This window comes from Mastigoproctus giganteus, chromosome 7 (genome assembly GCF_048544385.1).
Source record: "Mastigoproctus giganteus isolate SK-2022 chromosome 7, ASM4854438v1, whole genome shotgun sequence".
Lineage (NCBI taxonomy): Eukaryota > Metazoa > Arthropoda > Arachnida > Uropygi > Thelyphonidae > Mastigoproctus > Mastigoproctus giganteus.
In genome coordinates, this window is record NC_143581.1 from 118,644,346 (window position 1) to 118,672,188 (window position 27,843).

Consider the following 27,843-nt stretch of genomic DNA (forward strand, 5'->3'; position numbering starts at 1 on the left):
CTGCTTTGGATTTCAAGTTGAAACCTTTACTTAATTTACCACTCTAAGAACCCAAGAGTGAAGAGCCAAAGAAGAAAGTTTAAGTTACAATAGCCTATTCTGCTGCCATTTCTGTCATTTCTGTCCCAGAATAAAGATTTATCTCAGCAAGGACAACTGCCAAGTCATCCTTGCTGAGATAAATGGCAAATGAACAAATCCAGGTCACTGATACAACATTGATGAGATTAATTAGTGAGGAGACAGTGGATAGGAAATAATGAAGTCTATCTCTCCCACAAATGAAACTGATGTGAACCAGAATGTGACTGTTAATTTCAGGCAGTACCATCATATTCATATTTACTAAATGCTTGGAGGCCAACAAAGAAAAGAGCCAACTTTAAGGGAATTTTGGAAACATTTCAATACAACAATACAACATTGCATTCCTGTGATGAAATCACTTTCTGCATAAATGAAGTCACCATATAAATGCCTTTTGAAAGACGCTGTGGTCAGAATGTGCTCATTTCCCTGGATGCAACGGGTAATCACTTAAAAAAATGCACATAGGGTTGCTGAGTTGTGTGGCCGCTTAAGTTTGGGAATTATGGCCTTGCAATGTGGAAGGGCTGCAGGTTTTACAGTGCTGAAAAACTCAACACTCTAGAAGTGGTTTAATTAAGTGAATCAACGCTTCACAGGAATTACATGAGGAAGAGATGGGCAGATGAAATTATGAACTTTGATGCTAATGGATTTTGTCAACTATTGGAGCCAACAAATATACTCTTAGATAAGTACCTGAATGCAGCATGACATTGGAGGGCATCTTAAATGCTAAAATATCTTATATTTAGCAATGAAGGTTGGGTTTTACCGATCTTTGTTGTTACAAACAAGTCCTGAATGATAGAAAGAAGGCAAGGATGCAATCAACTCTAGATTCCATTTTCAAGGAGGATAATGGGTATGTAGATCAAGAATGATCTGTCAAAAAAAAAAAAAAAAAAAAATTGAAATCAAAATGTTCAAATCAAAAAAATTACAGTTAAATTAGTTTTATTGCCCAAAATATTGAGTTTAGTGCTTAAGTTTGATTTCCCTTGTGACCAATTTTTATAGCATGCACCTCTATTGCTCCATACCCAGCTCACATTTTAAGGAACCAATTAACGATGGATATCGAAAGCCCACTATAAGCTGATAGGCTAAATAAATTGACAGAAGAACTGGACAAATTTTCGGGGCAAATTGTATGGGTGAAATGGGAAGGTGATTTTTTTTTTTTTTTGGCCGATGCTGTATAAGCTTGCTTTCTTGCATCATATGCCTCTACTAATGCTAATGTTAATATATATTTAATATATAAAGTAGAGTGTCGATAATCCAAACTAACTGGAATTGTGAGTAGTTTGGACTTCAATTTGTTCAGATTTTCAAACTTATCAAAAATTCTGTTCTGGAGATGAAAAAAGGTTTAGTAAGTTCAGAAATAAAATCACTAAGTTTTAATTATGTATTTTTATTCATAGGTAACAAAACAAATGGAACTCTCAGCCACAATAAACACATATATATATATACGCTTTAATGAAAATAATTAGCTATTTTTTGCTGCCCCATTTTCAAACTTCGTTTCTTTGCTCTATCTCTCTTTCCAGCAAGAGTAAGTTGAGTTGCATAGCATTCAGTTTGTTGCCAGTACCAACCATCGGAGTCACTAAAAAGGCGAATGCCTCAGCATGTGCAGGCCCAGTGTTGATGTCATTTTCTTTGTTGTCATCTTTGCCCGTACCATTTTCAGAAGCTTCAGGTTCTTTTACATTCACAATTTCATTTTCATTTAAAACAGGAAATCCTGTAGCATCAATATCATTTTCCATCTATGCCCTTGCATCACCTTCATTGCAATTTTCAGACCTAGGGATTAATTGAAACAAGTTGATCATCTCATTCAGTATTTGTCCCCTCATCTCCTTCAGTTTGATTCTGCTCATCTCCTACGGTTTCTTCTGCAATAGGCCACAGTTTTTTTTTTAAGCATTTTTAAATTCTGCACAATGAGTGATTCCCATGCATATCAGCTAACATGTAGCAGCTGTCCTTGAGATTGAGCTTTTTCGAAAAAACTACGATGCTTTCTTCATTGCTTTCTGCTAAGAGTAAATGATGCAAGACTTGTTTTTTTATAGATTCTCTTCAACTTTTCGATCACTCCCTGGTCCATCAGTTGGAGGAGTGCAGTAACGTTTGATGGAAGAAACATGACTTGAAATCTGTTGTCTATTTTGTTTAATGTTCTTACTGAAGGATGTGATGGCACGTTGTCTAGGCTAAGCAAGACCTTGCCCATTTTGCCTTCTCATTCATAATACTTCTTGACATTCAGAATAAAATCGTTGGTAAACCATATCAGATTACAAAGTGTGTTGAATAACAGATTGCACAGTGTTATGTTTTGTTAGTACTGTATTACATGTATATTAATTAAACTATATACATGAGTGTAAATTTATTTTTATTTTGCTAACCTGTGGATAATATTCTTCCGATTTTTACATTTATTTAATTTTGTTAATTGGTAAAGTAATAAAAGTTTGTGCTTTATATCTTAATTTTTATATCCTGTGGATTATATTCTTCTGATTCTTCTGAATATTTGCCATGTTACTCTGTGTATATTGTCTAAAAATTGTGTGTCCTGAGGTCAATTTTCTGTTTTTCTGGACAAAAAATCTGGTAGCATGGTTTTTTTCCAGGAGAAAAAAACCATGCTATCCTCACCTGAGATCGACTAACTCAGCCATGTTGTGAAAAAGACTCATAAAAATTCCTCCTGTCATTGACGGGAGGGATTGTTGATGAGGGATTGAAACTCATGTCTTTTCCACACGGTGTAAGGGAGGAGGGCAAGTCTATCAACTGTGCTACCCATGAGGGCTTCAGTAGTCATATCATCAAAACCCTCCCCTACTACCGATGTGGCAAGTTCTACTATCGCACCAATTCCGTTTTCTGCTGGTTCGACTATATTTCCTGAATAAGCTGACTCTGTCCGTACAGTTTTACACACACATTTAACATTGGCGGTTTTACTTCTTTGAGCAATAAAGCTATGATTCTGATACAGTCCACAATTGAGGAATGTTTTCATGCCTCATTACTTCAACAGATTCAAAATCAATTTTTTCCAAAATACATTGTAACGATTTTCTGATGTAATGAGTTTTAAAGGTGGATATAATGGCTTGATCTAATGGCTGAATGAAAGAAGTTGTATTAACCTAGTACAACTGTGGTGGTTGTTGTTTGTTATTTGGTTTTTAGGAGCATTAGCAACTAAGGCCATATTGCTCCGGGATAAGCGGTGGTCATTCCCTGACCTTTCCGCATCCTCCGTATTTGCTGGTGACGGGCTCGAACCCCGGTCCAATCAAGAAGCGTGTGCTACACACTGCTGCTCCTTCCCACCTGGCTACGGAGGCACCCTACTGTGGTGGTAGGAACTTAATTTCAATGTTTGGATGACTTAAATCTTTTGGATGGCCTGGTGTGCTATTCAATAGTAATAAAACTTTGAAATCTAGATTTTTCCACAACTTCAACAAGCACAAGTTCAATAGCATAGAACGTAACACTGGGATTTCCCAACAAAATAAATACAGGGCTTTCTCAATAATTATTTTATGAATAGCGAGTCAACAGCGGGAATTCAAAAAGAGTGGAAATGTTGAAAAATTACATCCAACATAATAGTAAGGTTTTCCCCACACAAAAGCTCAAAAATATCTTGTAATGCAAGGTTTACCAAAATTCTCAAACCATGTTATATAAGTACCATGTTGTGCGACGATTGCCGCAATTTATCAATTGTGTTAGAGCGAAACCGTGTTATACGGGGGTTGCCTGTACATATATTCAATAAACGCGCGCGCACACACACACACACACACACACACACACACACACAGTCAAGAATAATGATATAGAGAAGCCTATATGATATGGGAGGAAAATTAAGTTAAAAATTAGATAAGTCTGAATTACAATAACATAACTTATGGATCAGGGACACTGCTATAGCAAAACATACCCTACAGCCATAATGTGTACATGTATATATAAAATATTGTAGGTAGAACATGTTAACGAGCTTTATGTAAAAATTAAAACTGATGAATATACAGTATACCCTGGGAGTGATATAGGTTGTGAAATAAAGGGGGGGTGAAATGAACAGGAAAATAAAACCATAAGATTTGCACCGATTGAAACAATACCAAATAAATTTTGAAAAATTTTAAGATTTTGAAAAAACTTGAAAGATTTTGAACTAACGATCAAGGTGGAAATAACATTGCTGTGTTCATAATTTTTGTGTCTTCATCAGAGGTCATCCACCAAAATAATGAAAGAGACAGCAATGCTCTTACTTCTGTTTCCGACATGCTCTGTATGCATAGGTACACGTGCGAAAAGACACGTGGTAATTTACAAATTTAATTTTAAATTTTAAAATTTTGAATCAAATTACACTAAATTTGATTTAACGTTAGTGTACTAATAGAGGTGTTGCATACAGATAATGGATGACCTTACAGAAGTAAGTGATTACTTCTCTAAGGTCATTTACAAATTTACTTCTGTAAATTTGTAAATTACCACGTGTCATTTCGCATGTGTACCTATGCATACAGAGCATGTCGGAAACAGAAGTAAGAGCATTGCTGTCTTTTTCATTATTTTGGTGGATAACCTCTGATGAAGACACAAAAATTATGAAAGACACTGCAATGTTATTTCCACCTTGATCGTTCTTTCAAAATCTTAAAATTTTTCAAAATTTATTTGGTATTGTTTCAATCGGTGCAAACTGATCGTTTTATTTTCCTGTTCATTTCACCCCCCCTTTATTTCACAACATATATCGCTCCCCGGGTATATTCATCAGTTTTAATTTTTACATAAAGCTCGTTAACATGTTCTACCTACAATATTTTATATATATATATATATATATATATATATATATACAGAGTGTTTCAAAAATGATGGTCAATAATTTAAAGGAGAAAAGTACAAACTAAAATAAGTGAAAAAGTCCCAGTGAACATCGGGCCGCAAATGAACCATTTTCGAAATAATGCACATTTTTTGTTAAGATCCGCCACTGACTATGGGAGCACTAGTTTCGCAAAAGCTGTGAATCCTTTGCTAAGGGTGGTCTTATTAAACATAAGATAATACAGTTTTAATTTTTTGGTTTCAACACCACAGGATTTTACAGATGTTACAAAAGATGTTCAAAATGCTGTCCTTGCAATCCATAAGCAGCTTTGTAGTCTTCTCTGCATTGACTTGCGAATCCTCTCAGGCATTCCTGGGTCATTTCTGATTTGCTGAAAAGCTCCTTCAACCTGACGCTGCAATTCCTCAACTGTGTTAATGTCAGAAGTGTACACCAAGCTTTTTACGTGACCCCAGATACAAAAATCCATAGGATTTAAGTCTGATGATCTGGGAGGCCACATTACAGGCCCACCTCTACATATCCACCGTTGACCATACCTTCTAGTTAGATACCGAGTCACAACTCGAACAAAATGTGCCGGTGCACCATCATGCATAAACCACATTCTGGAGTTGCTGAATGTGGAACATCATCATCATCATCATCATCAAGGAGGTCTGGAAGAACATTCTGCAGGAACTGTAGGTACAGCTCTCCTGTTAGCCTGTTTGGCAGAAAGTGTGGTCCAATTAGATGGTCTCCTAGTAGTCCTGCCCAGACATTCAACGAGAAATGTTGCTGATGTCGTGACTCGTGAATTGCATTAAGATTTTCGTTGGACTAAATGTGACAGTTATGAAAATTAAAAATATCATCATGAGTAAACCCAGCTTTGCCAGTGAACAAAATGTTGTTTAAAATTGGGGGTTCAGGACACACTGTTGTTGCATCCACTGGCAGAAGTTCACTCTGGGAGGGCAGTCTGTATTGCTGAGACCTTGTACAAGCTGGATATGATAGGGGTACAGTAATTGTTGATGTAAAATTCACCACACACTGCTATAACTCAGTACACGCTCTTGCAGAGCAACCCTCCTTGTCAAAATTCATGGATTTTGTTCTATTCTTTCTAACACCCTTTCCTCAACATCAGGTGTTATGCTTCTGGGCTTACCTGCTCATTTCAGAGTGGTAATCAATGGACACTGCTCAACGTGGACTAATGTTATTAGTGGAGTTCCTCAAGGTTCAGTGTTGGGTCCGTTGTTGTTTTCGGTGTTTATGAATGATATTGATGATGGGATATCAAGTTTAATGTCCAAGTTTGCAGATGATACAAAGGTTGGCAGGGTCGTTAAGGACAATACTGACGCTATGCTGCTGCAACAGGATCTGGACAGGTTGAACAGATGGGCTGAGAGGTGGCAAATGAGGTTTAACATCGACAAATGTAAAGTGCTGCATATGGGAAACAGTAACCCCAGAGCAACGTATCAACTCTGCGGTACTACACTGACAGTGGTGGAGAATGAAAAGGACCTGGGGGTAATTGTGCAGGCAGATATGAAGTTCTCTGAGCAGTGCAGACGAGCTGCAAGAGTAGCTCATGGTGTCTTGTCAATGATATACAGGAATTTTTCTAGCAGGGATAAGGAGGTGATTATTCCCTTGTATAAGGCAATGGTAAGGCCACATCTTGAGTACTGTATACAGGTCTGGAGGCCTCATTTCAAGAAGGATGTAGAGCTGCTGGAACGGGTACAGAGAAGGGCAACAAGATTAGTAAATGGAACAAAGGGTTGCTCTTACGAAGAAAGGCTTAAGTTTTGCAAATTACAGAGTCTGGAGACTAGGCACCGGCGAGGTGATCTGATAGAGGTGTATAAGGCTTTGAATGGTTTGAGCATGCTCAATGCCAATGGGATTCTTCATCTTTCTCAGAATAATCACCTCAGAGGGCATAAATTCAAATTGAGGAAGGACGGATGTCGGATAGATGTGCGGAAATTTGCCTTTGGCCAGCGGGTGGTTGGTTGGTGGAACCGACTTCCATCACTGGTTGTTGAAGTTGATAGCCTAAACAAATTTAAAGCTCAACTGGACAGGTATTTCGAACGAACGGAGGGGTGAAATGGGAGTGGGTTTTTTTTTTTTTTTTTTTTGTTTTTTTTGGCTGATGCTGAATAAGCTTGCTTTCTTGCATCATATGCCTCTGCTAATGCTAATGCTAATACTCCATGTGTGAAGTGGCCATATTCTCCAAGGCGTTGATGTACCCTGATGAATGTGCACCTGTTGGACTGCCTTCGGCAGGGAAATGCTTCTTGGTACAAACGTGCAGCCTCGAGTGCACTGCCATTGGCTTTACCATACATGAATTGCATGTCCACGTACTATTCGTTGCTGTAACCTCTTTCCACGTTGACTATCCTTTGACAAGTACTAGTATGCCTGCTACGTCTCAGAGCAATGAGAGAGGGGAAAGGGAGAGAATGAGCTGTTGTTGTTGTTATTTGGTTTTTAGGAGCATTAGCAACTAAGGCCATATTGCTCCGGGACATGCGGTGGTCATTCCCTGACCTTTCCGCATCCTCCGTATTTGGTGGTGACGGGCTCGAACCCCGGTCTAATCAAGAAGCGTATGCTACGGAATGCTGCTCCTTCCCACCTGGCTACGGAGGAGCCTGAGAGAATGAGCATAACCTAACCTAAACAAACAAGTCAATGGTGGATCCAAACTCTGTACAGTTCACCTTGTCAGTGGTGGATCCCAACTAGAAATGTTCAATATCTCGAAAACGATTCACTTAAGGACCCGTGTTTACTGGGCTTTTTTGCATATTATTCTCTGTGCAGTTCACCTTTAAATTATTGACCATCACTTTTGAAACACCCTGTATATATATTTTTAATGCTATTTGAAAAAATTATACCACTTTTCACTTTACATGATGCAAATTTACAGTTAACACAATCTTTATTTATGTGAAAGTTGAAAAACATCTGAATCGTATGCTAAGCTTACTGTGCATTGGATGGGCAATAAAAAAAGCATTTGCTGCTGCTTGCCTCAGTGCATTCTATCAACCATTGGAAGCAGACATGTTACTTGTTTGTCTCCGACTAATAACGTCACATGCAGACATGCGTTTAAAAATTAGAATTTTTAAATGCAAAAAAAAAATTTTAATTTTTAAATGAGCCAGACGAAAATGTTACTGCAAAAGAGATAATGATAAAAGAACTAGATGAAATCTTTGGTATCACAGAGAACCTCAAAAAAATAGGTTTGGGGTTCTCTATGATATTTATTTTTCCAGGGCCTAAAGAAAATTGTTGCCAGTTATCAGAAATTGATTGAGGAAAAAAAGAAAGCCAACTCTGATCAAACGACTCTGTTCAAATATTTCCATAACAAAGTTTTGTCATTGTATATTTTATGCAAAAAACATTTAATTCCATAATTATTTTCATTATCTTTTACATGGCATACAGTTAAAAAGTTATTTTTAAAATTGTTTATGGACATTCCTGAAGGTCACGGACCAATTATAATTTTTCCTATTGATTATTATATTCAATTAACACATTTCCATTTTGCGAGATGCGCTCGTAGGACGAATTAATCGCGTTAATCAAGGCCTGCCTGTATATTTAATATATATAAAAATGATATATATATATATATATATATATATATACAGATATATCAAATATAAATATACATTTAATATATACAGGTATATATGGTATCTCAAAAATGATGATCAATAATTTAAAGGTGAAAAGTACAAACTAAAATAAGCAAAAAAGTCCCAGTGAACATCGGGCCGCAAATGAACCATTTTCGAGATAATGCACATTTTCTGTTAAGATCCACCACTGACTATGAGAGCAGTAGTTTGGCAAAAAGCTGTGAATCTTTTGCTAAGGGTGGTTTTATTAAACATAAGATAATACATTTTTAATTTTTTAATTTTAATTTTCAATACCACAGAATTTTACAGATGTTACATGTTACAGGATGTTCTTTCTAACACACTTTCCTCAACATCAGATGTTATGCTTCTGGGCCTACCTGCTCGCACTCCATGTTTTCTCTAAGGCATTAATATACCCTGATGAATGTGCACCTGTTGGGCTGCCTTCGGCAGGGTTTTGATTCTTGGTACAAATGTGCAGCTTTGAGTGCACTGCCATTGGCTTTACCATGCATGAAGTGCATATTCGCATGCTCTTCGTTGCTGTAAATTCTTTCCACGTTGACTATCCTTTGAAAAGTGCTAGTATGCCTGCTACATCTCAGAGCATTGAGAGAGGGAAAGGGAGAGAATGAGTATAACCTAACCTAAACAAACAAGTCAGTGGTGGATCCCAACTAGATATGTGCAATATCTCAAAAACGATTAACTTAAGGACCCATGTTTACTAGGCTTTTTTTGCATATTGTAGTCTGTACAGTTCACCTTTAAATTATTGACCATCACTTTTGAAACAACCTGTATATATATATACATATATTTAAATATATATAGTTATATCAAATATAAATATATATATACATACAGTGGTAGAATTCAAATAATTTAACAACCGGTTCGCTGCCCTAATGACAGTTCTAAGTATAACAAAACTATATACCGAAAGGAAGTTTATTATTTCATGCAATTAATACTTAAATAAGAACAATAAAAGAGGTCCACAAAACTAGATTATAAGAAAGAGTTTTAAAATATTAATGAAAAAATATTAAATAATACCTGACAGAAAACAATAAAACTGTTAAGATATTTCCATATTGCTTCTGATTGGTGTCCTCACTTGCAATTTTCTTCGCTTTTATCCGAGCATCATCGGCTGGTTGATTTATCCTTAACCATCTTTTCACTGTAGGAGTAGGATCCCATTCCTTTAGAGGTAGGCTGATTAGACTAATAGTCATTGTGTTTGATATATTAGAAACAGTTAGGCGACTTCTCTTCTCTGAACATATTATGTTCATCTTTGAAAAACCACTTTCCGCTTCTGCTGAAGTTACAGCAATTGTTCTAACAATATTTTTAGCTCTTTGAACACTTTTAGGAATTGCATAATTCTGGGAATTTTTTAAAACTTATTTCACGAAACCTTGATAATCATTAATATCAATTTGGTAATTAAAAATGTCATTAAATACGAGCAATTTTCTTCAGTTGCTTTCCATGGAACTAGTACTTCAATATTCCAGTAATCTGGCTCCAAAAAATTGAGAAATTGTAATTTATTCCTATCTTGAAATTGGCTACAACTTGCTTTTAAATGTTCACAATCCATTAGCCTTTTTTTCAAATTCTTCACAATGTTTTCTAAAAGTCTTTCCCGAGGAAGCCCAACAAATCGATGATTGTCTACAAATTTTATATTTTTGAAGGTTTCTGAAGTAATTAATTCATCAACTTTTATTCGTATGGACTCTTTTGCTTTCCAAGCATTTGAAATGCTTTAATAGATCTTATCACGAGTTTTTCAGCCTTTGTGATGTCTATATTTCTTGCTTGCAGTGCATTTGAAAGAAGAGAAATTTTGTTTAAAATATCAATCATCAATGCTAAATCAGTTATAAAATATATATTTCCAAGACGGCCAGCCATACTTAAGTACTTTTTATTTGAATAAAAATAGTGATGTAGTGCTGGATAAGCACGCCACACAGCTAGGGCTGACCTTAAACTACAGGCAGCCCATCTTGGTCCCAAAACTCTACCAATCTTTATAATTTCAATTCCAAGTTGTTTGGATATTTTGGAAAGTTCAATTTGGTTCTTATTGGATTGATGAAAAATAGTATATATCTTATCAATAAATATTTTAAAATGATTTACTTGCTTTATTTCCTTTATCAAATCATCTAAAACAAGATGGAGGCGATGATTTAAACAGTGCCATATTATTAAGTTTGGAAACTCTTTTGCAATGCCCTAGCATTTTGCAATGTTAGGGCATTGCAAAATTTCTCTCAAGCATAACGCTGGCACCATTGGAGCAAACTCCTATTAAATTTTTTTCTGGGTAGTTCTTAGTAAGCCCAACATTATTTAAACTTTCCATAACTGAAGAACATATTGTCTCTGCATCTTGTTTTTTCAATTCAACTAGTTCAACAAAAATTGTTGATGTAACTGAATCGTCAACTTTTAAGAAAAGTATAATAACTGGTTTGCAGGATATTGTTGAAGCTTCGTCAATAATCAAACATATTTTCAGATTATTTTCAATAATTTTATTAACTATTTCTTTTTTAATTTCCTTTGCAATGAAATCAACTATTTTCACAGCAGTTTTACGAGAATGTAATCCTATTCCCATATCTAACCTATTCCCATATCTAACCCTGATCCATTTTTAATTTGCACTTCTATCTCATCTTCTATATCTAAAAACGGTTTACATCTTTTTGCCAGGTTATAAACTGTATTAAATTCATTCATAATATCTATTACTTTTGTTACTGAATCCTGCTCACATTGTTTTAAGTTCTCTTTACAAATATTATGAGTTTTTGATGAAAAATGTTCTTTCATTTTTTTCCTTAGAGAAGCTTGTTGTACCTCTTTATTTTTCCCTGATGCCTCAATCTGAAAACATTTCCATTCTTTTGACACATGAACACTTTTCTCTTTTATAAAGTCATATTTTGCACAATACTCACAACCTAACTTTTTGTTAAAAATTACCAGTCCGTCATTTTTTTTTTTTTTAAATTGTTATATTGTTGCACTGTCCAGCATTCAGGAAGATTATTTTGAATTTTGGAGCTGTTATCATTTTTTATTTCAATAATTGACATGCTGCTTTCTTCAAGTTGGAGTGGTTGTGCTTGTGACTGTTTTGCACCATCCAAGGACAATTCTGATACAACAAATTCTGATTTTGGTTTATTATTGAAATAATCTGTCAAACTCTGTTGCCTTTTCATCCTTTTAAGGGCTACTGCAAAAAATTTAAAAATTTTTTTATTTTAATATATTATAGAGCAGGAGCAGATATGTGCCTATATATTTGAATATTTTTACTTGTTCTGTCCACGTGTGGTCATATCATAAACTTTTATAAACAAAGCACTGTGCTTATACCATTGATAAACATCAGTCAGAACATACATTTTCTTCATTTTATCAAAACTAAACAAAAATTTCTTGCTGAATTAATAAATGGCATAGGCTATGCAGATTAAATACGATAGAATAATGTGTACGACAAACACGTTTATCAAGGGCAAGTTGTGATAAAAACGTCTTAATTACCACGTGCACACTGGCATAATGATTCCAACATGGAAGAACATTCTTCCACGGCTTCCGAAATAGGCAATAAGATAATCCTTGAAATCTATATTTCTATTGCTTCATTGTGTCCTAGCTTCCTATTGTTTTTATTGTAGGGCATAACACAAAGCTGAAACAAATGACAGTGTGTCACCCACTGGTTCTTTGGCACTTTTTCTCTTTGCGTTATATTTTTGTTAATTTAAGTAACCGATGCGAGGGAATAAAAATATATTACAAGCATAGTTTCTACATCCTTCTAATTTTTGTCACCTACGTTGTTGCGTAGATTAACGTTAAAACAAGAGTAAAGAAAGAAAATTTGTGATTTCCGCACTGGGTGGCTGCCAAGGCGCCCACCTTAGAGAGAGAGAACCCTGATCACAAGTGCCATTTTAACAACCGGTTCACCAAACTCAACAAAAAATTAGGTATCGGTTCTGCCGAACTGGTGCAAACCAGCTGAATCCCACCACTGTATATATATAGCATTAGAAAGGTCACATGATGCAAGAAAGCAAGCTTATATAGCATCAACAAAAAAAAAAAAAAATCCCTTATTTCACCCATCCCCTCGCTCCAAATGTTTGTCAAGTTCTGCCTTGAATCTACGTAAGCTATCAACTTCTACAACGGCAGAAGGAAGTTTGTTCCAGCAATCAACCACCCGCTGGCTAAAGGAAAACTTCTGCACATCTGTTCTACAGCCGTCTTTCCACAATTTGAATTTATGCCCTCTCATGTGATTATTCTGAGCAAGAGGAAAATTCCCATCAGCATTGAGCATGCTCAAACCATTCAAGGCTTTATATACCTCAATCAGATCACCGCGCAGGTGCTAGTCTACAGACACTGTAATATGCAAAACTTAAGCCTTTCTTTGTAAGAGCAACCCTTTGTTCTGTTCACTAATCTTGTTGCCCTTCTCTGTACTTGTTCCAACAGCTCCACATCTTTCTTAAAATGAGGCCTCCAGACCTGTATACAGTACTCAAGATGTGGCCTGACCATTGCTTTATACAAGGGGATAATCACCTCCTTATCCCTGCTAGAAAAATTCCAGTATATCATTGACAAGACACCATGAGCTTCTCTAGTATACCATCTGCACTGCTCAAAAAACTCCATATCTGCCTACACAATTACCCCCAGTTCCTTTTTACTCTATACCACTGTCAGTATAGTACCACACAGTTAATACGGTACTCTGGGGGTCACTGCTTCCCACATGTAGTACTTTACATTTGTCAGTGTTGAACTTCATTTGCCAAATCTCAGCCCATCTGCTCAACTTTTCTAGATCCTGTTGCAGCAGTGTACTGTCATTAGTGTCATTAACAACCCTGCCAACCTTCGTATCATCTGGAAACTTGGACATTAAGCCTGATATACCATCATCAATATCATTTATAAATACAGAAAACAACAATGGACCCAACACTGAGGAATGGACCCTGAGGAACTCCACTAATAACATTAGTCCACGAACAACAGTGTCCATTAATTACCACTCTCTGTCTAAACCCACTCAACCATCCCTTTATCCATAGCAGCAATTTGCCTCCAATGCCACACTTCTCCAGTTTGTGCAGCAATCTTCCATGTGCAACAGTATCAACAGTGCAACAGTATCGCAACAATTGTAAAGCAGTTATTAATCAGTCCAAACTAGAGTTTGAACAGGCTAAGAGTAGAAAACTTGCTTCTTGCCCTAATGGTAGCTGAGCATTCTGGTCTCTTGCCAAAGCTATTGGCCGCAACTTTTGCCCATCTCTGCTCCCACCTCTGTCCAAACCAGATGGTTCTGTTGTCACTTCAGCCAAGGATAAAGCTGACCTGCTAGCATCCCATTTTTCTTCCAGCTCATGTATTAATGATCTTGGTAAAACACCTCCCACCATTCCTAACACGCTCCATTCAATGCCTTCTGTGGTCTTCCGTCAAAAGGATGTCAGAAGGATTTTGATGAATCTTGATGCTAAGAAAGCTCCAGGTCCTGATGTTATTTCTCCACTTGTTCTCAAAACCTGTGCTCCTGAACTTACTCCTATTCTTTGCCGCCTTTTTTCACCTTCTTATTCCAAAGGTGTATTTCCTTCTGCTTGGAAATTTGCTCATATCCAGCCAGTTCCTAAAAAGGGTGACAAATCCTTCCCATCCAATTATCGTCCCATTGCAATTACTTCTACTCTTTCTAAAGTAATGGAGAAATCAATTAACTGGCAACTCTTAAACTACCTAGAAACCTTCCGTCTGATCAACGATCACCAGTATGGATTCCGTCAGTGTCGATCCACTGGTGATATTCTGGCTTATGTTACCCATTTATGGACTAATTCAATGGAAAGGTTCGGTGAAACACAAGTAGTTGCTCTTGACATCTCAAAGGCTTTCGATCGTGTTTGGCATAAAGGTCTTCTAAACAAGCTTCCATTTTATGGTTTGCCAACTGTTTTTAGTAATTGGTTATCCAGTTTTCTCTGTGATCGCTCACTGAGGGTGATTGTAGATGGCTCTCTGTCTTCTAACTTCTCCACTAATGCCGGTGGTCCCCCAAGGTTCTGTTCTTTCCCCCACTCTTTTCCTCTTGTATATTAATGACCTTCTTCCATTGACTGGAAATCCTATCCATAGTTTTGCCGATGATAGCACATTGCATTCAACTTTCCATTTTGAGAAACCTTGTCCTGCTCAATGAGCTTCAAGTTTTCGAAAATTTGCTGCCAATTCCTTAAATGCCGATCTTCAGGTATTTCTCCAGTGGGGCAAAGACAACTTAGTTGATTTCAACCCTTCTAAAACTCAGTCTTGTCTTATATCTCGCAAAAAGGGTTCTTCTGCTCCTATGCTTATCTTTAGTGACACTCCGATTTCTAGCCAAAATGATATATCTCTTTTGGGGATTACCCTGACTTCTAATCTCTCTTGGCACAAGCACATTGCAAATATTGCTTCCTCTGCATCTAAAAAACTTGGTTTGCTCTTTCGCTCTCGGCGTTACTTTTCTTCCAAACAGCTTCTCACTCTGTATAAATCGCAAATCCGCCCTGCCATGGAATATTGTTCCCACATCTGGGGTGGTGCCCCCAAAACCTCTCTCAGGCTTCTTGATTCCATTCAGAAGAGGGCAGTTAGGTTAATTAATGATTCATCTCTAACAGGGTCTCTCCACTCGCTTTCTCATAGACGTACTGTTTCTGCTGCATGCCTCTTCTACAGATACTTCCATGGGCACTGTTCTTCTGAATTGGCTTCTATAATTCCCGCTCTCTCTTTCAAAACATTCCGAACACGTGCCACCACCAGCCAACATCCATTTACTGTTCAGCTTCAAACCCACAGAACCAACTTTTCATCTTCCTCATTTATTCATTCAACTGCCGTTTTCTGGAACAACCTTCCTTCATATGTATTTCCTGAAAATTACAATCTACAGAAGTTCAAGTCTAATGTCAACAAATATCTTCTTTCGTCTTTTCAACCTCCAACCCAAGCACGGTACTAAGTACTATAGGTTCTAATACCTCTCGTGTTTGGGGTTCTCATAAAAAAAAAAAAAAGTATCAAAGGCCTTTCTAAGATCCAAATATAGGATATCAAAGTTATTCTTTGCATCCAGTTCCTTTGTGACTACATCATAGTATCCAATCAAATTAATCAGACAAGACTTCCCCTTAAGAAACCCATGCTGTGTCCGAGCTATAACTGAAGTCTTGTCTAGATAATCTTGCAATGCTTCTTTAACCAGTGCCTCCATTAACTTCCCTGGAACAGAAGTCAAACTAACAGGTCTGTAATTACCTGTGTCTCCCTTTTATCCTCCTTTGTGGATTGGGGTCACAATTGCACATCTCCACCACCCCTAATGTTGATGCAGGCTTTGCATCGCCTGTCCATACTTAGAACAATGTTGTCGATAAGTTCTTGCAGTAACATCGTCCAGTCCTCTGTCCGCGCCATCTTCAGCTGGTGAACATTTTCTGGTGGGTGTGGACGTGGCGCCTAGAAATCTCCCCAGAGCGTCCCATATGTGTTTGATGGGATTTAGATCGGTGGAACGTGCAGGCCAATACATACCAACTTTCCAAAAATGTCCTCACTTTCCAAAAGCATCTCAACAGCTGCAGCGCGATGGGGTGTGGCGTTATCATCCATAAACATGAACTCAGGACCAATGGCACCTCGGAACAGATGCACATGGGGAAGGATTACCTCAGTACAGTAGCGTGCACCGGTTACAGTACCGCCTTCCAATGTATGGAATTGTGTAGGTCCTTCCAAGATAACGCCTCCCCAGACGAGAACACCTCGACCACCATATCGATCCCTTTCAGTGATGTTTGCGGGGTGATACCGTGTGCCAACCTCTCGCCAGATCAGCTGAGGTCCAGAATCGCTGCTGTCCAGTCCTTGTGTTCGATGCACCACTGCTGTTGTTGTTATTTTGGTTTTTAGGAGCATTAGCAACTAAGGCCATATTGCTCCGGGAATATGCGGTGGTCATTCCCTGACCTTTCCACATCCTCTGTATTTGGTGGTGACGGGCTAGAACCCCAGTCTAATCAAGAACCGTGTGCTACCCACTGCTGCTGCCACCTCTGGCATTCCCCTCCCTGAATAATTCCTCATTGTGTGAATGTCGATGCAAAATATTCATTCAGTTTGTTAGCTATCTGAGCAGGATCATGAACAGTTGAACCATCGATATTAAGTGGACCAATCTGATTCATCCCCTTCCTTCTAGAGTTATATAAGTAAAGAACTCTTTGCTGTTTTTCTTTGCATCCTTTGCCAAAGATTTTTCGTAATCTGCCTTCGCCTGCCTAACCTCCTTTGTAACTTGTTACAGACCAGCTTATATCTATCATAGGCTTCTGTGTCACATATTAATTTATATGTATCCCATGCATTTTTCTTCCCTGTCACATATCTAATTAGTTCATCTGACATCCATTTAGGCCTAAATCTTGAACAGTATTTCTTTGTTGGTATGAAAAGCCTAGTAGCTTCCAAGATAAGTTCTTTGAATGCTTCCCATTTTGAATTTGCTGTTGGTAACATCAACAGTTGGTCCCACCGTATAGAATTTAAATACTGTCTCGGACCACCGTAGTCACCTTTATGAAAGCAAAAACCCTTCCCTTTACCCATTATGGTAGTTACCTCTTTGAGTAAATCCAACTTCAGTATACTGTGATCACTGCCACCTAGTGGTTCCTTTATCTGCAGATTCTTAATGCATGGAGAATCACTACTGATAATCAAATCAAGAGTATTACTCTCTCTAGTTGCCTCCCGAATATGCTGATTTAGAAAACAATCATCCAATAAATCCACAAAAGCCTTGCTAGTCTGTGAGTGACCAACCCACAAATTCTAGTCAATATCTAGCAAATTAAAATCCCCCATTATAAGACTCTCTGATGGATTGATTCTTTTGAAACTGGTACTGGTTACTGATTATCAAGTTGTTAGTTTCGAGGAACTACGTTAGCCACCTATGAACCTTTTTTTTTTTTTTTTAATTTTTTTTGAGGACTTTGCCTAAAAATTTTGCCTAATCAGTGAAATCAGCCTGTAGTTATGCGAAAAGATGTGATCCATTCTTGGCTTTGGGAAGGCAAGTACAATTGAATGATGCCGAAGTTTGGACAAGTATTTTCTAAAAATATTCAAATGTAATATTTTGACAATGTCCTTTTTTGTTTAATTGTTTCCACATTATGAAGTAGATCTCATCTGGACTAGCAGCACCACTGGATGTTTAATTGAGAGACTCTAAAAGTTCTGAAAATGTGAACGCTGATTGTATGGGTGTGAAACTATTGTAGAAAAATTTATCTTATGCTGTTCTGAAGATTCTTTAATTTTCTACAAGATTGGGTTGTAGGTGGATACTGCCAATATACTGGCTATGAGCATTTAGCTAAGGCATTTGCTATTTCTCCCAGAGAGGACAATTCCTTCCCTTCCCAGTTTAGTATTGAAGCTGGGGACTGCACATATTTGCCATTAAGTGTTTTTGTATTTTCCTCCAGATGAGTCTGGTATCCATGTCCTTGTTTATACTTGAGGAAAAGCTAATCCAGACATCTCTCTTGGTGGAACTTGGCTTTCAGTCTTTTAAAGCTAATTAGATTACTAGTTGTGGGGACTTTGTGAAACAAATTCCAAATTCAATTTTTATTTCTGTTTAGCATGTGTAAAATCCTGATTCTATCAGTAATTACTGTGTTTGTATTTCCCCTGCAAATATATATTGGTATTGCAGAGGTAGCAGCATGTAATTTTTGATTAGTTTTATGTTCTTCGACATTATTTATGGACTGGGATTGGACTATTTTGTCATCAAACTGGACACGAGAGACATGTTAATTCCAGTGTACCCTACAAAATTTCCAAGTGGAGCAAAGCAGTGAATGGGAGTTATCCATGTTTGTAGCTTGCAAAGAATTGATAGATGATCACTATTCAGTGGATTTTCGAGAAAAGACCACTCCATATGGAGGGAGAACAGATTGAAAAGTCCATTACACTCATGAATCCTGTAGAAAAATGATTATAGGTAGGCTCACCACTGTTCAAAAGAGTAAATTGACAAACAACATGAAGAGATTCCATTAGTCAATTGCTGGAGTTCTCACAGAAAATGATGAGCACTGACGTCTCTTAGAAAACAGAATGGAGACGGTAGCTGGCCTATTAGATTTTCTAGGTTATTTGAGGATGAATGAGATGGTTGGTTGGTTGGTTATTAGGAGTTTTATGGCGCATCAGCATCTAAGCTTGTTGTCTCTAAGGTAATAAAATATAAATATATAGGAAATATGTAAAAATATAAAGTAACATATCTAGTTGCTATAATAATATTAAAAAAAAAAAAAACCATAAAACATTTATAATATATTAAACATTAAAGCAATCTAAATAAAACTATATAAATTAATCAGTTGTAAAAACATGAATATATCTGGCACATTTTCATCATCCAATAAAATCTGCCTGAGTGTATAAGGCTCAGACAGGTGGCTAAAACATAAACAGCATTCATTAATAAAAAACGTACATTCTACTAAAATAGGACGAACAGTTAAATGTGCTTTACAATGTCTACACACAGGACAATCATCAGCCCTGAGCAAATACGAATGAGTCTGGTGAGAATGTCCTATGCGTAGCCAAGCAAGAATTACTTCCTCCCAGTGAACCCTGTGCTGACTATAAAGAGAAACGTAGCAACTAAGCAAACCCTTAGCCATAATTATGAGAGCATCCTTGGACTCAGGGGAGGTTCCCACGGACTGGAGATGTGCAAATGTATCCCCAATTCACAAAGGGGGGATCGAAGGGTGACACGAGTAATTACAGACCAGTTAGTTTAACTTCTGTTCCGGGTAAAATAATGGCGTCACTGGTTAAAGATGCATTGCAGGATCATCTAGACAAGACTGCAGCAATAATTCAGACACAGCATGGGTTTGTTAAGGGAAAGTCTTGTCTGACAAATTTGATAGGATATTATGATGTGGTTACAAAGGAACTGGATGCGAAAAATAATTCTGATATCATATATTTTGAAGTCATATTTCAGGAAAGCTTTTGACACTGTTGCGCATGGAAGACTATTGTACAAATTGGAGCAGAATGGTATTAAGGGTAAGTTGCTACAATGGATAAAAGGATGGTTAAGTGCGAGAAGACAGAGGGTGGTAATCAATGGGTGCTGCTCTTCTTGGACTAATGTTATTAGTGGAGTCCCACAGGGTTGGGTGTTAGGTCCACTGTTGTTTTGTATATTTATCAATGATATTGATGAAGGTATATCAGGCTTAATGTCGAAGTTTGCAGATGATACAAAGGTTGGCAGGGTTGTTAATGACAGTAATGGCAGTGTGCTACTGCAACAGGATCTAGATAATTTAGGCAGATGGGCTAAGAAGTGGCAACTGAAGTTTAACCTTGACAAATGCAAAGTACTGCATATGGGTAGAAGTAACCCCAGAGAAACGTACCAACTGTGTGGTACTACACTTAAGGTGGTAGAAAATGAAAAAGACCTGGGAGTAATTGTGCAGTCAGATATGAAGTTCTCTGAGCAATGTAGACAGGCTGCCAGGGCAGGTCATGGGGTTTTGTCAATGATATATAGGAATTTTGCTAGCAGGGAAAAGGAGGTGATTATCCCTCTGTATAAGGCAATGGTCAGGCCACGCCTTGAGTACTGCGTACAGGTCTGGAGGCCTCATTTTAGGAAGGATGTAGATTTACTTGAGCGTGTACAGAGAAGGGCAACAAGATTGGTGAGGGGAATGAAGGGATTCTCTTACCAAGAGAGGCTTAAGTTCTGCAAATTGCAGTGGCTGGAGACTAGGCACCTGCGCGGTGATCTGATTGAGACCTGGGAGTAATTGTGCAGTCAGAGCCTTGAATGGGTTGAGCACGCTGAATTCTGATGGGATCCTTCCACTTGTTCAGATTATGAACCTAAGGGGGCATAAATTCAAATTAAGAAAAGACAGATGTAGAATAGATGTGCGGAAATTTGCCTTTAGCCAGCGGGTGGTTAATTGCTGGAACAAACTTCCATCTGTCGTTGTGGAAGTTGATAGGTTGAATAAATTTAAGGAGGAACTGGACAGGCATTTGGAGGGAATGGTGTGATTTTTTTTTTTTTTTTTTTTTTTTGGCTGATGCTGCATAAGCTCATACATTTGCTTTCTTGCATCACATGCCACTACTACTACTACTGAACAAATACGAATGAGTCTGGTGAGAATGTCCTATGCGTAGCCGAGCAAGAATTACTTCCTCCCAGTGAACCCTGCGCTGACTATAAAGCCAATGCATTATTACAGGCTTAATTTCATTTAGCTTGTTGGTAGGGCACCAATTCCAAGATTCCTGCCAACGCATGCATAATTTTTTGTAGATTAGTTGCTTTCCGTCTGTATAGGGGACTGACAAGCGGATGAAACTTTGTGGCGTTGCTCATTTTGCTCCTGCATCAGCCGAGTAATTGCCTGATGGATGAGAAATAAGGAGGGATATATATATATATATATATATATATACATATATGTTATTGTAAGAGTGATGCCAATTACGGCATGCACTGCAACTACTTCAAAAGGCGTCTGAAGAGCAACATGTTTGGATGGAATATTGCTTCTAACAAGAATTGCCACTCCTCCATGGGTTGGTGAGTCAATGCTCCTATCTCTTCTGAAGACAGTATAATTTTTAATGGTAGGCACACTTGTGGATTTAAATAGCTGGTTTAAATTGCTGGTTCATAGCAACCAATGAGATCATGCAATTAGTTTTTTATTACAAAAGCCTCTACAACTCCATTGAAGGATTCTTTCCATTGTAAATTCTTGTTGGTTGTTTTTGTTTCTGACTGCTTTTTGGTTGTAGCTTGTTTGCAGCAATCTATTTTTGCTTTGTCTTTCTTAGGAAAGAAAGGAGGTATCAATGTCCATCTCATCAGTTGCGTGAAGTTCTAAAATTCCATTATCTGAATCATCCATTGACTGGAAATCCTATCCATTGTTTTGCTGATGATAGCACATTGCATTCCAATTTCTATTTTGAAAAACCTTGATCAATATCCATTCCAGTTGAAATCAGTGGTTGCAGTATAATGGTTTCTGTCTCTTTTAGTTTTTCTGTTGAAGGCAGATCAGCTGGAATGTAATTGGAATGGTAAAAAACTGGCTTGTTCAGTTTTTTGTTGTGAAGGATACTGTTTGGAAGTAGAGAGCATGGAATGATTTAAAACATATCAAAATACAGACAACTGATAATTTTTTGCAGAACATTTCACAGGATACTTGAGCAAGTTTTCCAAGAACATCAATTTAAAAGCACTAGGGTTACAAGGCTAGTTTTCATTTATAATCATCTTTTCTGCTAAGAAAAATATGTAAATATGAAATTAAGGGGCTAAATTATAACTGAAATTTATATACACATAATGATACGCAAAAATAAAATTAATCTTACCAACTGCTTCCTTTGGTCCCAAATTTGCTTCTCTTTCACTGAAAAATTCAGAAAATAAATTTTATTTTTGAAATAAGCATATCCTAATTTCAAGCCATTTTAACAGTAACTTTAACATTTATAAAGTTTACACAGTGAAACTAGCAAAATGTAGTAATATGTGTGCATAAGTTAAACAGATGTGGCTTTTATACACTTAACAGTTTTATGAACTTGAAAACAGAATTTACTAACACTTTCATGTTTATATTTTATGTGTGTGTTTTTTTTTTTTTTTTTTTTTTCAAACAGAAGTAATTTGGTCCTTGAGATTGTCACAGACATTTTCTCAGATATGCCAAACAAGCTGTATTTGCTACTTGGGAGTCTAAAACGCTGATGGAACTGATATTCTGGTGACACTCAAGTCAAGTTGACCAATTTTGGCAAAGTCTGGATGGTCTGTGGCAGCCAAATCCTCTGCTTGAACCTTTAGGATGGTGGGACTGTTAGTAATCCTGGGTATAACTTCCATGCACAAGCACACGGTGGATGACCACCCAGGTATGGACCAACGTAAGAAGGGGTCGAGGGGTGGCACCCACACCACATGGAGGAATGCCGTCCCGCTGTGTTACCAGGCAGTACTAGGTGGTAGATGACTCTCATCAACCGGTGCAATACCACCACTTTGCTTATTGGTGGCTTGACGTGGTGGAACCCATGTTTAGTATCCAGAGCTAAGTTCCAGTCAACCCCTCCTCATCTCTTCTATCATACGTATGATTGATGACTTTTGAGGTTTGAGGATTGATGACTAGGAGGCTTCCGGATCAGCTAGTGTATAATCTTGCTACCTCTACTCTGCCAGATAGTGACTGGAGGGAGTCTGAGTAGTGTATATGCAGGGGGCATTGTCGAGGCCACGTTATGTCAAGGATCTGGGTATATTCTTATAATGTGTAGGCCATATCCAAAAATTTCATTACTTCATACGGCATGTCCCACCCACTTTTTCTTACTATTGAATACATCATGGATTGCCAAACTAATAGTAAGCTTATCTGTGAAAAGATCTAAACCTCTAAAACACTTCCTAATTCATTTCACAAATATACGTGGTCTCAATTCTAATCTCAACGATGTCCATTTACACTTGCAGTCTACCAAACCCCGTGTACTTTTTTCTGACAGAATCTCAGTTATCGGTTGATTCAACTACTGCTCATCTCAGATGCCCAAATTATTCGCTGTATGATTCCTTTCGCTTCAAAGTTGGTGCTTGTGCATATGTATGTTCTGATATTCCCTGTCAGAGACTTGGCAATTTGGAATCTCCTCTCTTTGATCTTCTCTGGCTTAAAATCTCTCTAGCTCAATTGTGTCAAATTCACCTGCTGTCTCTACCATTCTCCCAACTCCACTAATCACTTGGAGCTCTTTGACTTCCTCTCTTTGTAACTTGACTTTCTCAAGTCCAACTTTCCTAACAGTGAGATAATTTACCTTGGTGACTTTAATGTTCACAACTCCAGCTGGCTTCCATTTTATCGTCACACCGACCCAGCTGGTCGAGATGCTGAGGCTTTTGCAATTACTAATGACCTTGCACAGATTGTTCATTTACCTACAAGAATACTGGACAATCCTAACCATACAGCTTGATTAAACAAACACGCTTGATTTTTTTTCTCACAAAGAACCCTTCTAAGTGCACTATTGAAGTGAGCGGTCCTTTATGCACCTCACATCACAACTTGGTGATTGTCTCTTCTCCAATGGAACTTATATTTCATGGCTATTCCCAACCTCGTATTGTTTGGCATTACAAGAATGCAAAATGGGATGACCTGCAAGATTTCTTCTCTTCTTTTCCTTGGTCGGCTTACTGTTTCAAAACTTCTGATGTCAACATCAGAACTAATAAATTACTAATGATATTAAGAGTAGGAGACCGGCAGAATTACTTAACAAGTACAGGTCACTGTTGAACAAAAGCCGAGAATTAGGGTTGAATTTTAAAGTGTCTGCAATTCTGCCCAGACACGATAGGAGGGAGTATATGATGAGAGCCTTGTCGATCAATTCGGCCCTGAAAAGATTGTGCAAGGCTCAAGGGGTAGAATTTTTTTCAGCCTGGACTGTACTTGTTAACAGGAGAGATTGCTTCTACAGGGATGGAATACACTTAAATCGAAAGGGTGCAAGAATACTTGCTGATGCTATCAAGGCAGTGTTAGGTGGGTCGGAAAACTGCTAGCTTGGGGGGGGAGACAAAGACCAATAGATTGACAGTAGCCACTGGCAGAGGTGAAAGAGATTCTTGCACTACTTCTATTAGAATGAGCAGAAGACTGAAAAACAAGATGCAGGATATATCAGAGACTGCTGGGAGCCATTGCGGTACAAGTAAACACATGGGTTGTGTTAGGGTAGCTAAGAATAGAAACAGGTGCAGGTATACTTGCATGTACACCAGTGCTAGGAGTTTAGTAAATAAATTTGATGAATTTGAGGTATTGCTCAAAAACTCAAAGGCAGATATTGTTGGGATATCAGAGACATGGTGTCACACAGATATAAGGGATGCAGAACTGGAATTTGGGGAGTACAATGTCTACAGAAAGGATAGACAGGATAGGAAGGGGGGGAGGGGTTATGCTATTAGTTAAGAAACACATAAAAACCAAGGAAGTGAAGCCAGTCGACATTGCTGGACAGTGCAGTGTTGAGTCAGTTTGTGTGACATAAGCATTGGGAGATCAAAATTGAGAGTAGGAGTGTGCTATAGGCCTAATGACTCTGATGAGTATAATAAGAAACTGTACAGGGAAATAGAGTGGGCCAGTAAATCAGAGAGTCTTATAATGGGAGATTTTAATTTCCCAGATATTGACTGGAATTTGGGGGCTGGTCACTCACACACTAGCAGGGCTTTTGTGGATTTATTGGATGATTGTTTTCTACATCAGCATGTTCGGGAGGCAACTAGAGGGAGTAATACTCTTGATTTGATTATCAGCAGTGATTCTTCATGCATTAAGAATCTGCAGATAAATGAACCACTAGGTGGCAGTGATCACAGTGTGCTGAAGTGGGATTTACTCAAAGAGGTAACTACCATTAGGGGTAAAGGGAAGGGTTATTGCTTTCGTAAAGGCGACTACGATGGACTGATTCAGTATTTAAATTCTATACAGTGGGACCAACTGATGATGTTACCAACAGCAAATTCAAAATGGGAAGCATTCAAAGAATTAATCTTGGAAGCTACTAGGCTTTACATACCAACTAAGAAATATTGTTCAAGGTTTAGGCCAAAATGGATGTCAGATGAACAAATGAGGCATACTGCAGAGAAGAAAAATGCATGGGATACTTACAAATTAACACATGACACAGAAGCCATGATAGATACAAGTTGATATGCAACCAAGTTACAAAGGAGGTTAGGCAGGCGAAGGCAGATTACGAGAAATCTTTGGCAAGGGATGCAAAGAAAAACAGCAAAGAGTTCTTTACTTATGCAAACTCTATAAGGAAGGGGATGAATCAGATTGGTCCACTTGATATTTATGGGTCAACTGTTGATGACTCTGCTCAGGTAGCTAACAAACTAAATGAATATTTTGCATCGACATTCACACATGAGGAGTTATTCAGCGAGGGGAATGCCAGAGGTGTATTCAACTCTAACAGTAAGCTACAGAATCTTGAAATAACTGGGAGTAAAGTGGAGGAGAAACTGTTGAAGATAAACACAAGAAAGGCACCTGGGGTGGATGGGATCTATCCAGTTATATTAAAGGAGGCAGCAAAGGAAGTAAGCAAACCCTTAGCCATAATTATGAGGGCTTCCTTGGACTCAGCGGAGGTACCCATAGATTGGAAATGTGCAAATGTGACCCCAATTCACAAAGGAGGATCAAAGGCTGACACAAGTAATTATAGAACTGTGAGCTTAACTTCTGTTCCAGGAAAATTAATGGAGGCACTGGTTAAAGAAGCACTGCAGGATCATTTAGACAAGACTTCAGTTATAGCTCGGACCCAGCATGGTTTTGTTAAGGGGAAGTCTTGCCTGACTAATTTGATTGGATATTATGATGCAGTCACAAAAGAACTGGATGTAGGGAATAGCTTTGATATTATATACTTGGATCTTAGAAAGGCTTTTGATACTGTTGCACATGGAAGACTGCTACACAAATTGGAGCAGTGTGATATTGGAGGAAAATTGCTGCTATGGATAAAGGGGTGGTTGAGGGGGAGAAGACAGAGAGTGGTAATCAATGGACACTGCTCATCGTGGACTAATGTTATTAGTGGAGTCCCTCAGGGCTCAATTTTGGGTCCATTATTGTTTTCTGTATTTATAAATGATATTGATGATGGTATATCAAGCTTAATGTCCAAGTTTGCAGACGATACAAAGGTTGGCAGGGTTGTCAAGGACACTACTGACACTATGCTGCTGCAACAGGATCTGGAAAGGTTGAGCAGATGAGCTGAGAGGTGGCAAATGAAGTTTAACATTGACAAATGTAAAGTACTACACATGGGAAACAGCAACCCCAGAGCAACGTATCAACTCTGTGGTACTACACTGACAGTGGTAGAGAATGAAAGGGACTTGGGGGTGGTTGTGCAGGCAGATATGAAGTTCTCTGAGCAGTGCAGACGGGCTGCAAGAGTAGCTCATGGAGTATTGTCAATGATATACAGGAATTTTTCCAGCAGGGATAAGGAGGTGATTATTCCCTTGTATAAGGCAATGGTCAGACCACACCTAGAGTACTGTATACAGGTCTGGAGGCCTCATTTCAAGAAGGATGTAGAGCTGCTGGAACGAGTACAGAGAAGGGCAACAAGATTAGTGAATGGAACAAAGGGGTGCTCTTACGAAGAAAGGCTTAAGTTTTGCAAATTACAGTGTCTGGAGACTAGGCACCAGCGAGATGATCTGATAGAGGTGTATAAAGCCTTGAATGGTTTGAGCATGCTCAATGCTGATGGGATTCTTCCTCTAGCTCAGAATAATCACCTGAGAGGGCATAAATTCAAATTGAGGAAAGACAGATGTAGGATAGACGTGCGGAAATTTGCCTTTAGCCAGCGGGTGGTTGGTTGGTGGAACAGACTTCCATCCCTTGTAGTGGAGGTTGATAGCCTAAATAAGAACAGAGGGATGAAGTGGAAGTGGGTTTTTTTTTTTGGCTGATGCTGCATACGCTTCCTTTCTTGCATCAAATGCCTCTACTAATGCTAATGCTAACATTTGCTCAGATTGTGTCAGTGAAATTATTCTTGCAGGAATGGAATCCTTTATCCCACACTCCACTTTAAAATTTCGTCCTTCATCTAAACCTTGGTTTACCAATAAATGTGCTAATGCTGTTCAAGAGAAGAATGTTGCATTTCGTAATAGGCTTTTTTTCTAATTTTTCAGTTTCATTTTCTGGCTACAACAAAGCTCACAACAATTGTAAAGCAGTTATTAATCAGTCCAAACTAGAGTTTGAACAGGCTAAGAGTAGAAAACTTGCTTCTTGCCCTAAT

At 38.1% G+C, this 27,843-nt stretch overlaps 1 protein-coding gene across 1 annotated transcript in view; it reads right to left on the reverse strand.

Annotated features, from left to right (window-relative positions):
- Positions 1-27,843, reverse strand: part of LOC150083166 (FERRY endosomal RAB5 effector complex subunit 3-like) — a 1,535,539-nt gene that overhangs the window by 342,571 nt on the left and 1,165,125 nt on the right. Inside the window, exon 18 of the mRNA XM_090378412.1 lies at positions 22,306-22,343. Coding sequence (XP_090234538.1) covers positions 22,306-22,343 — 38 coding nt within the window. The remainder of the gene's footprint in view (positions 1-22,305; positions 22,344-27,843) is intronic.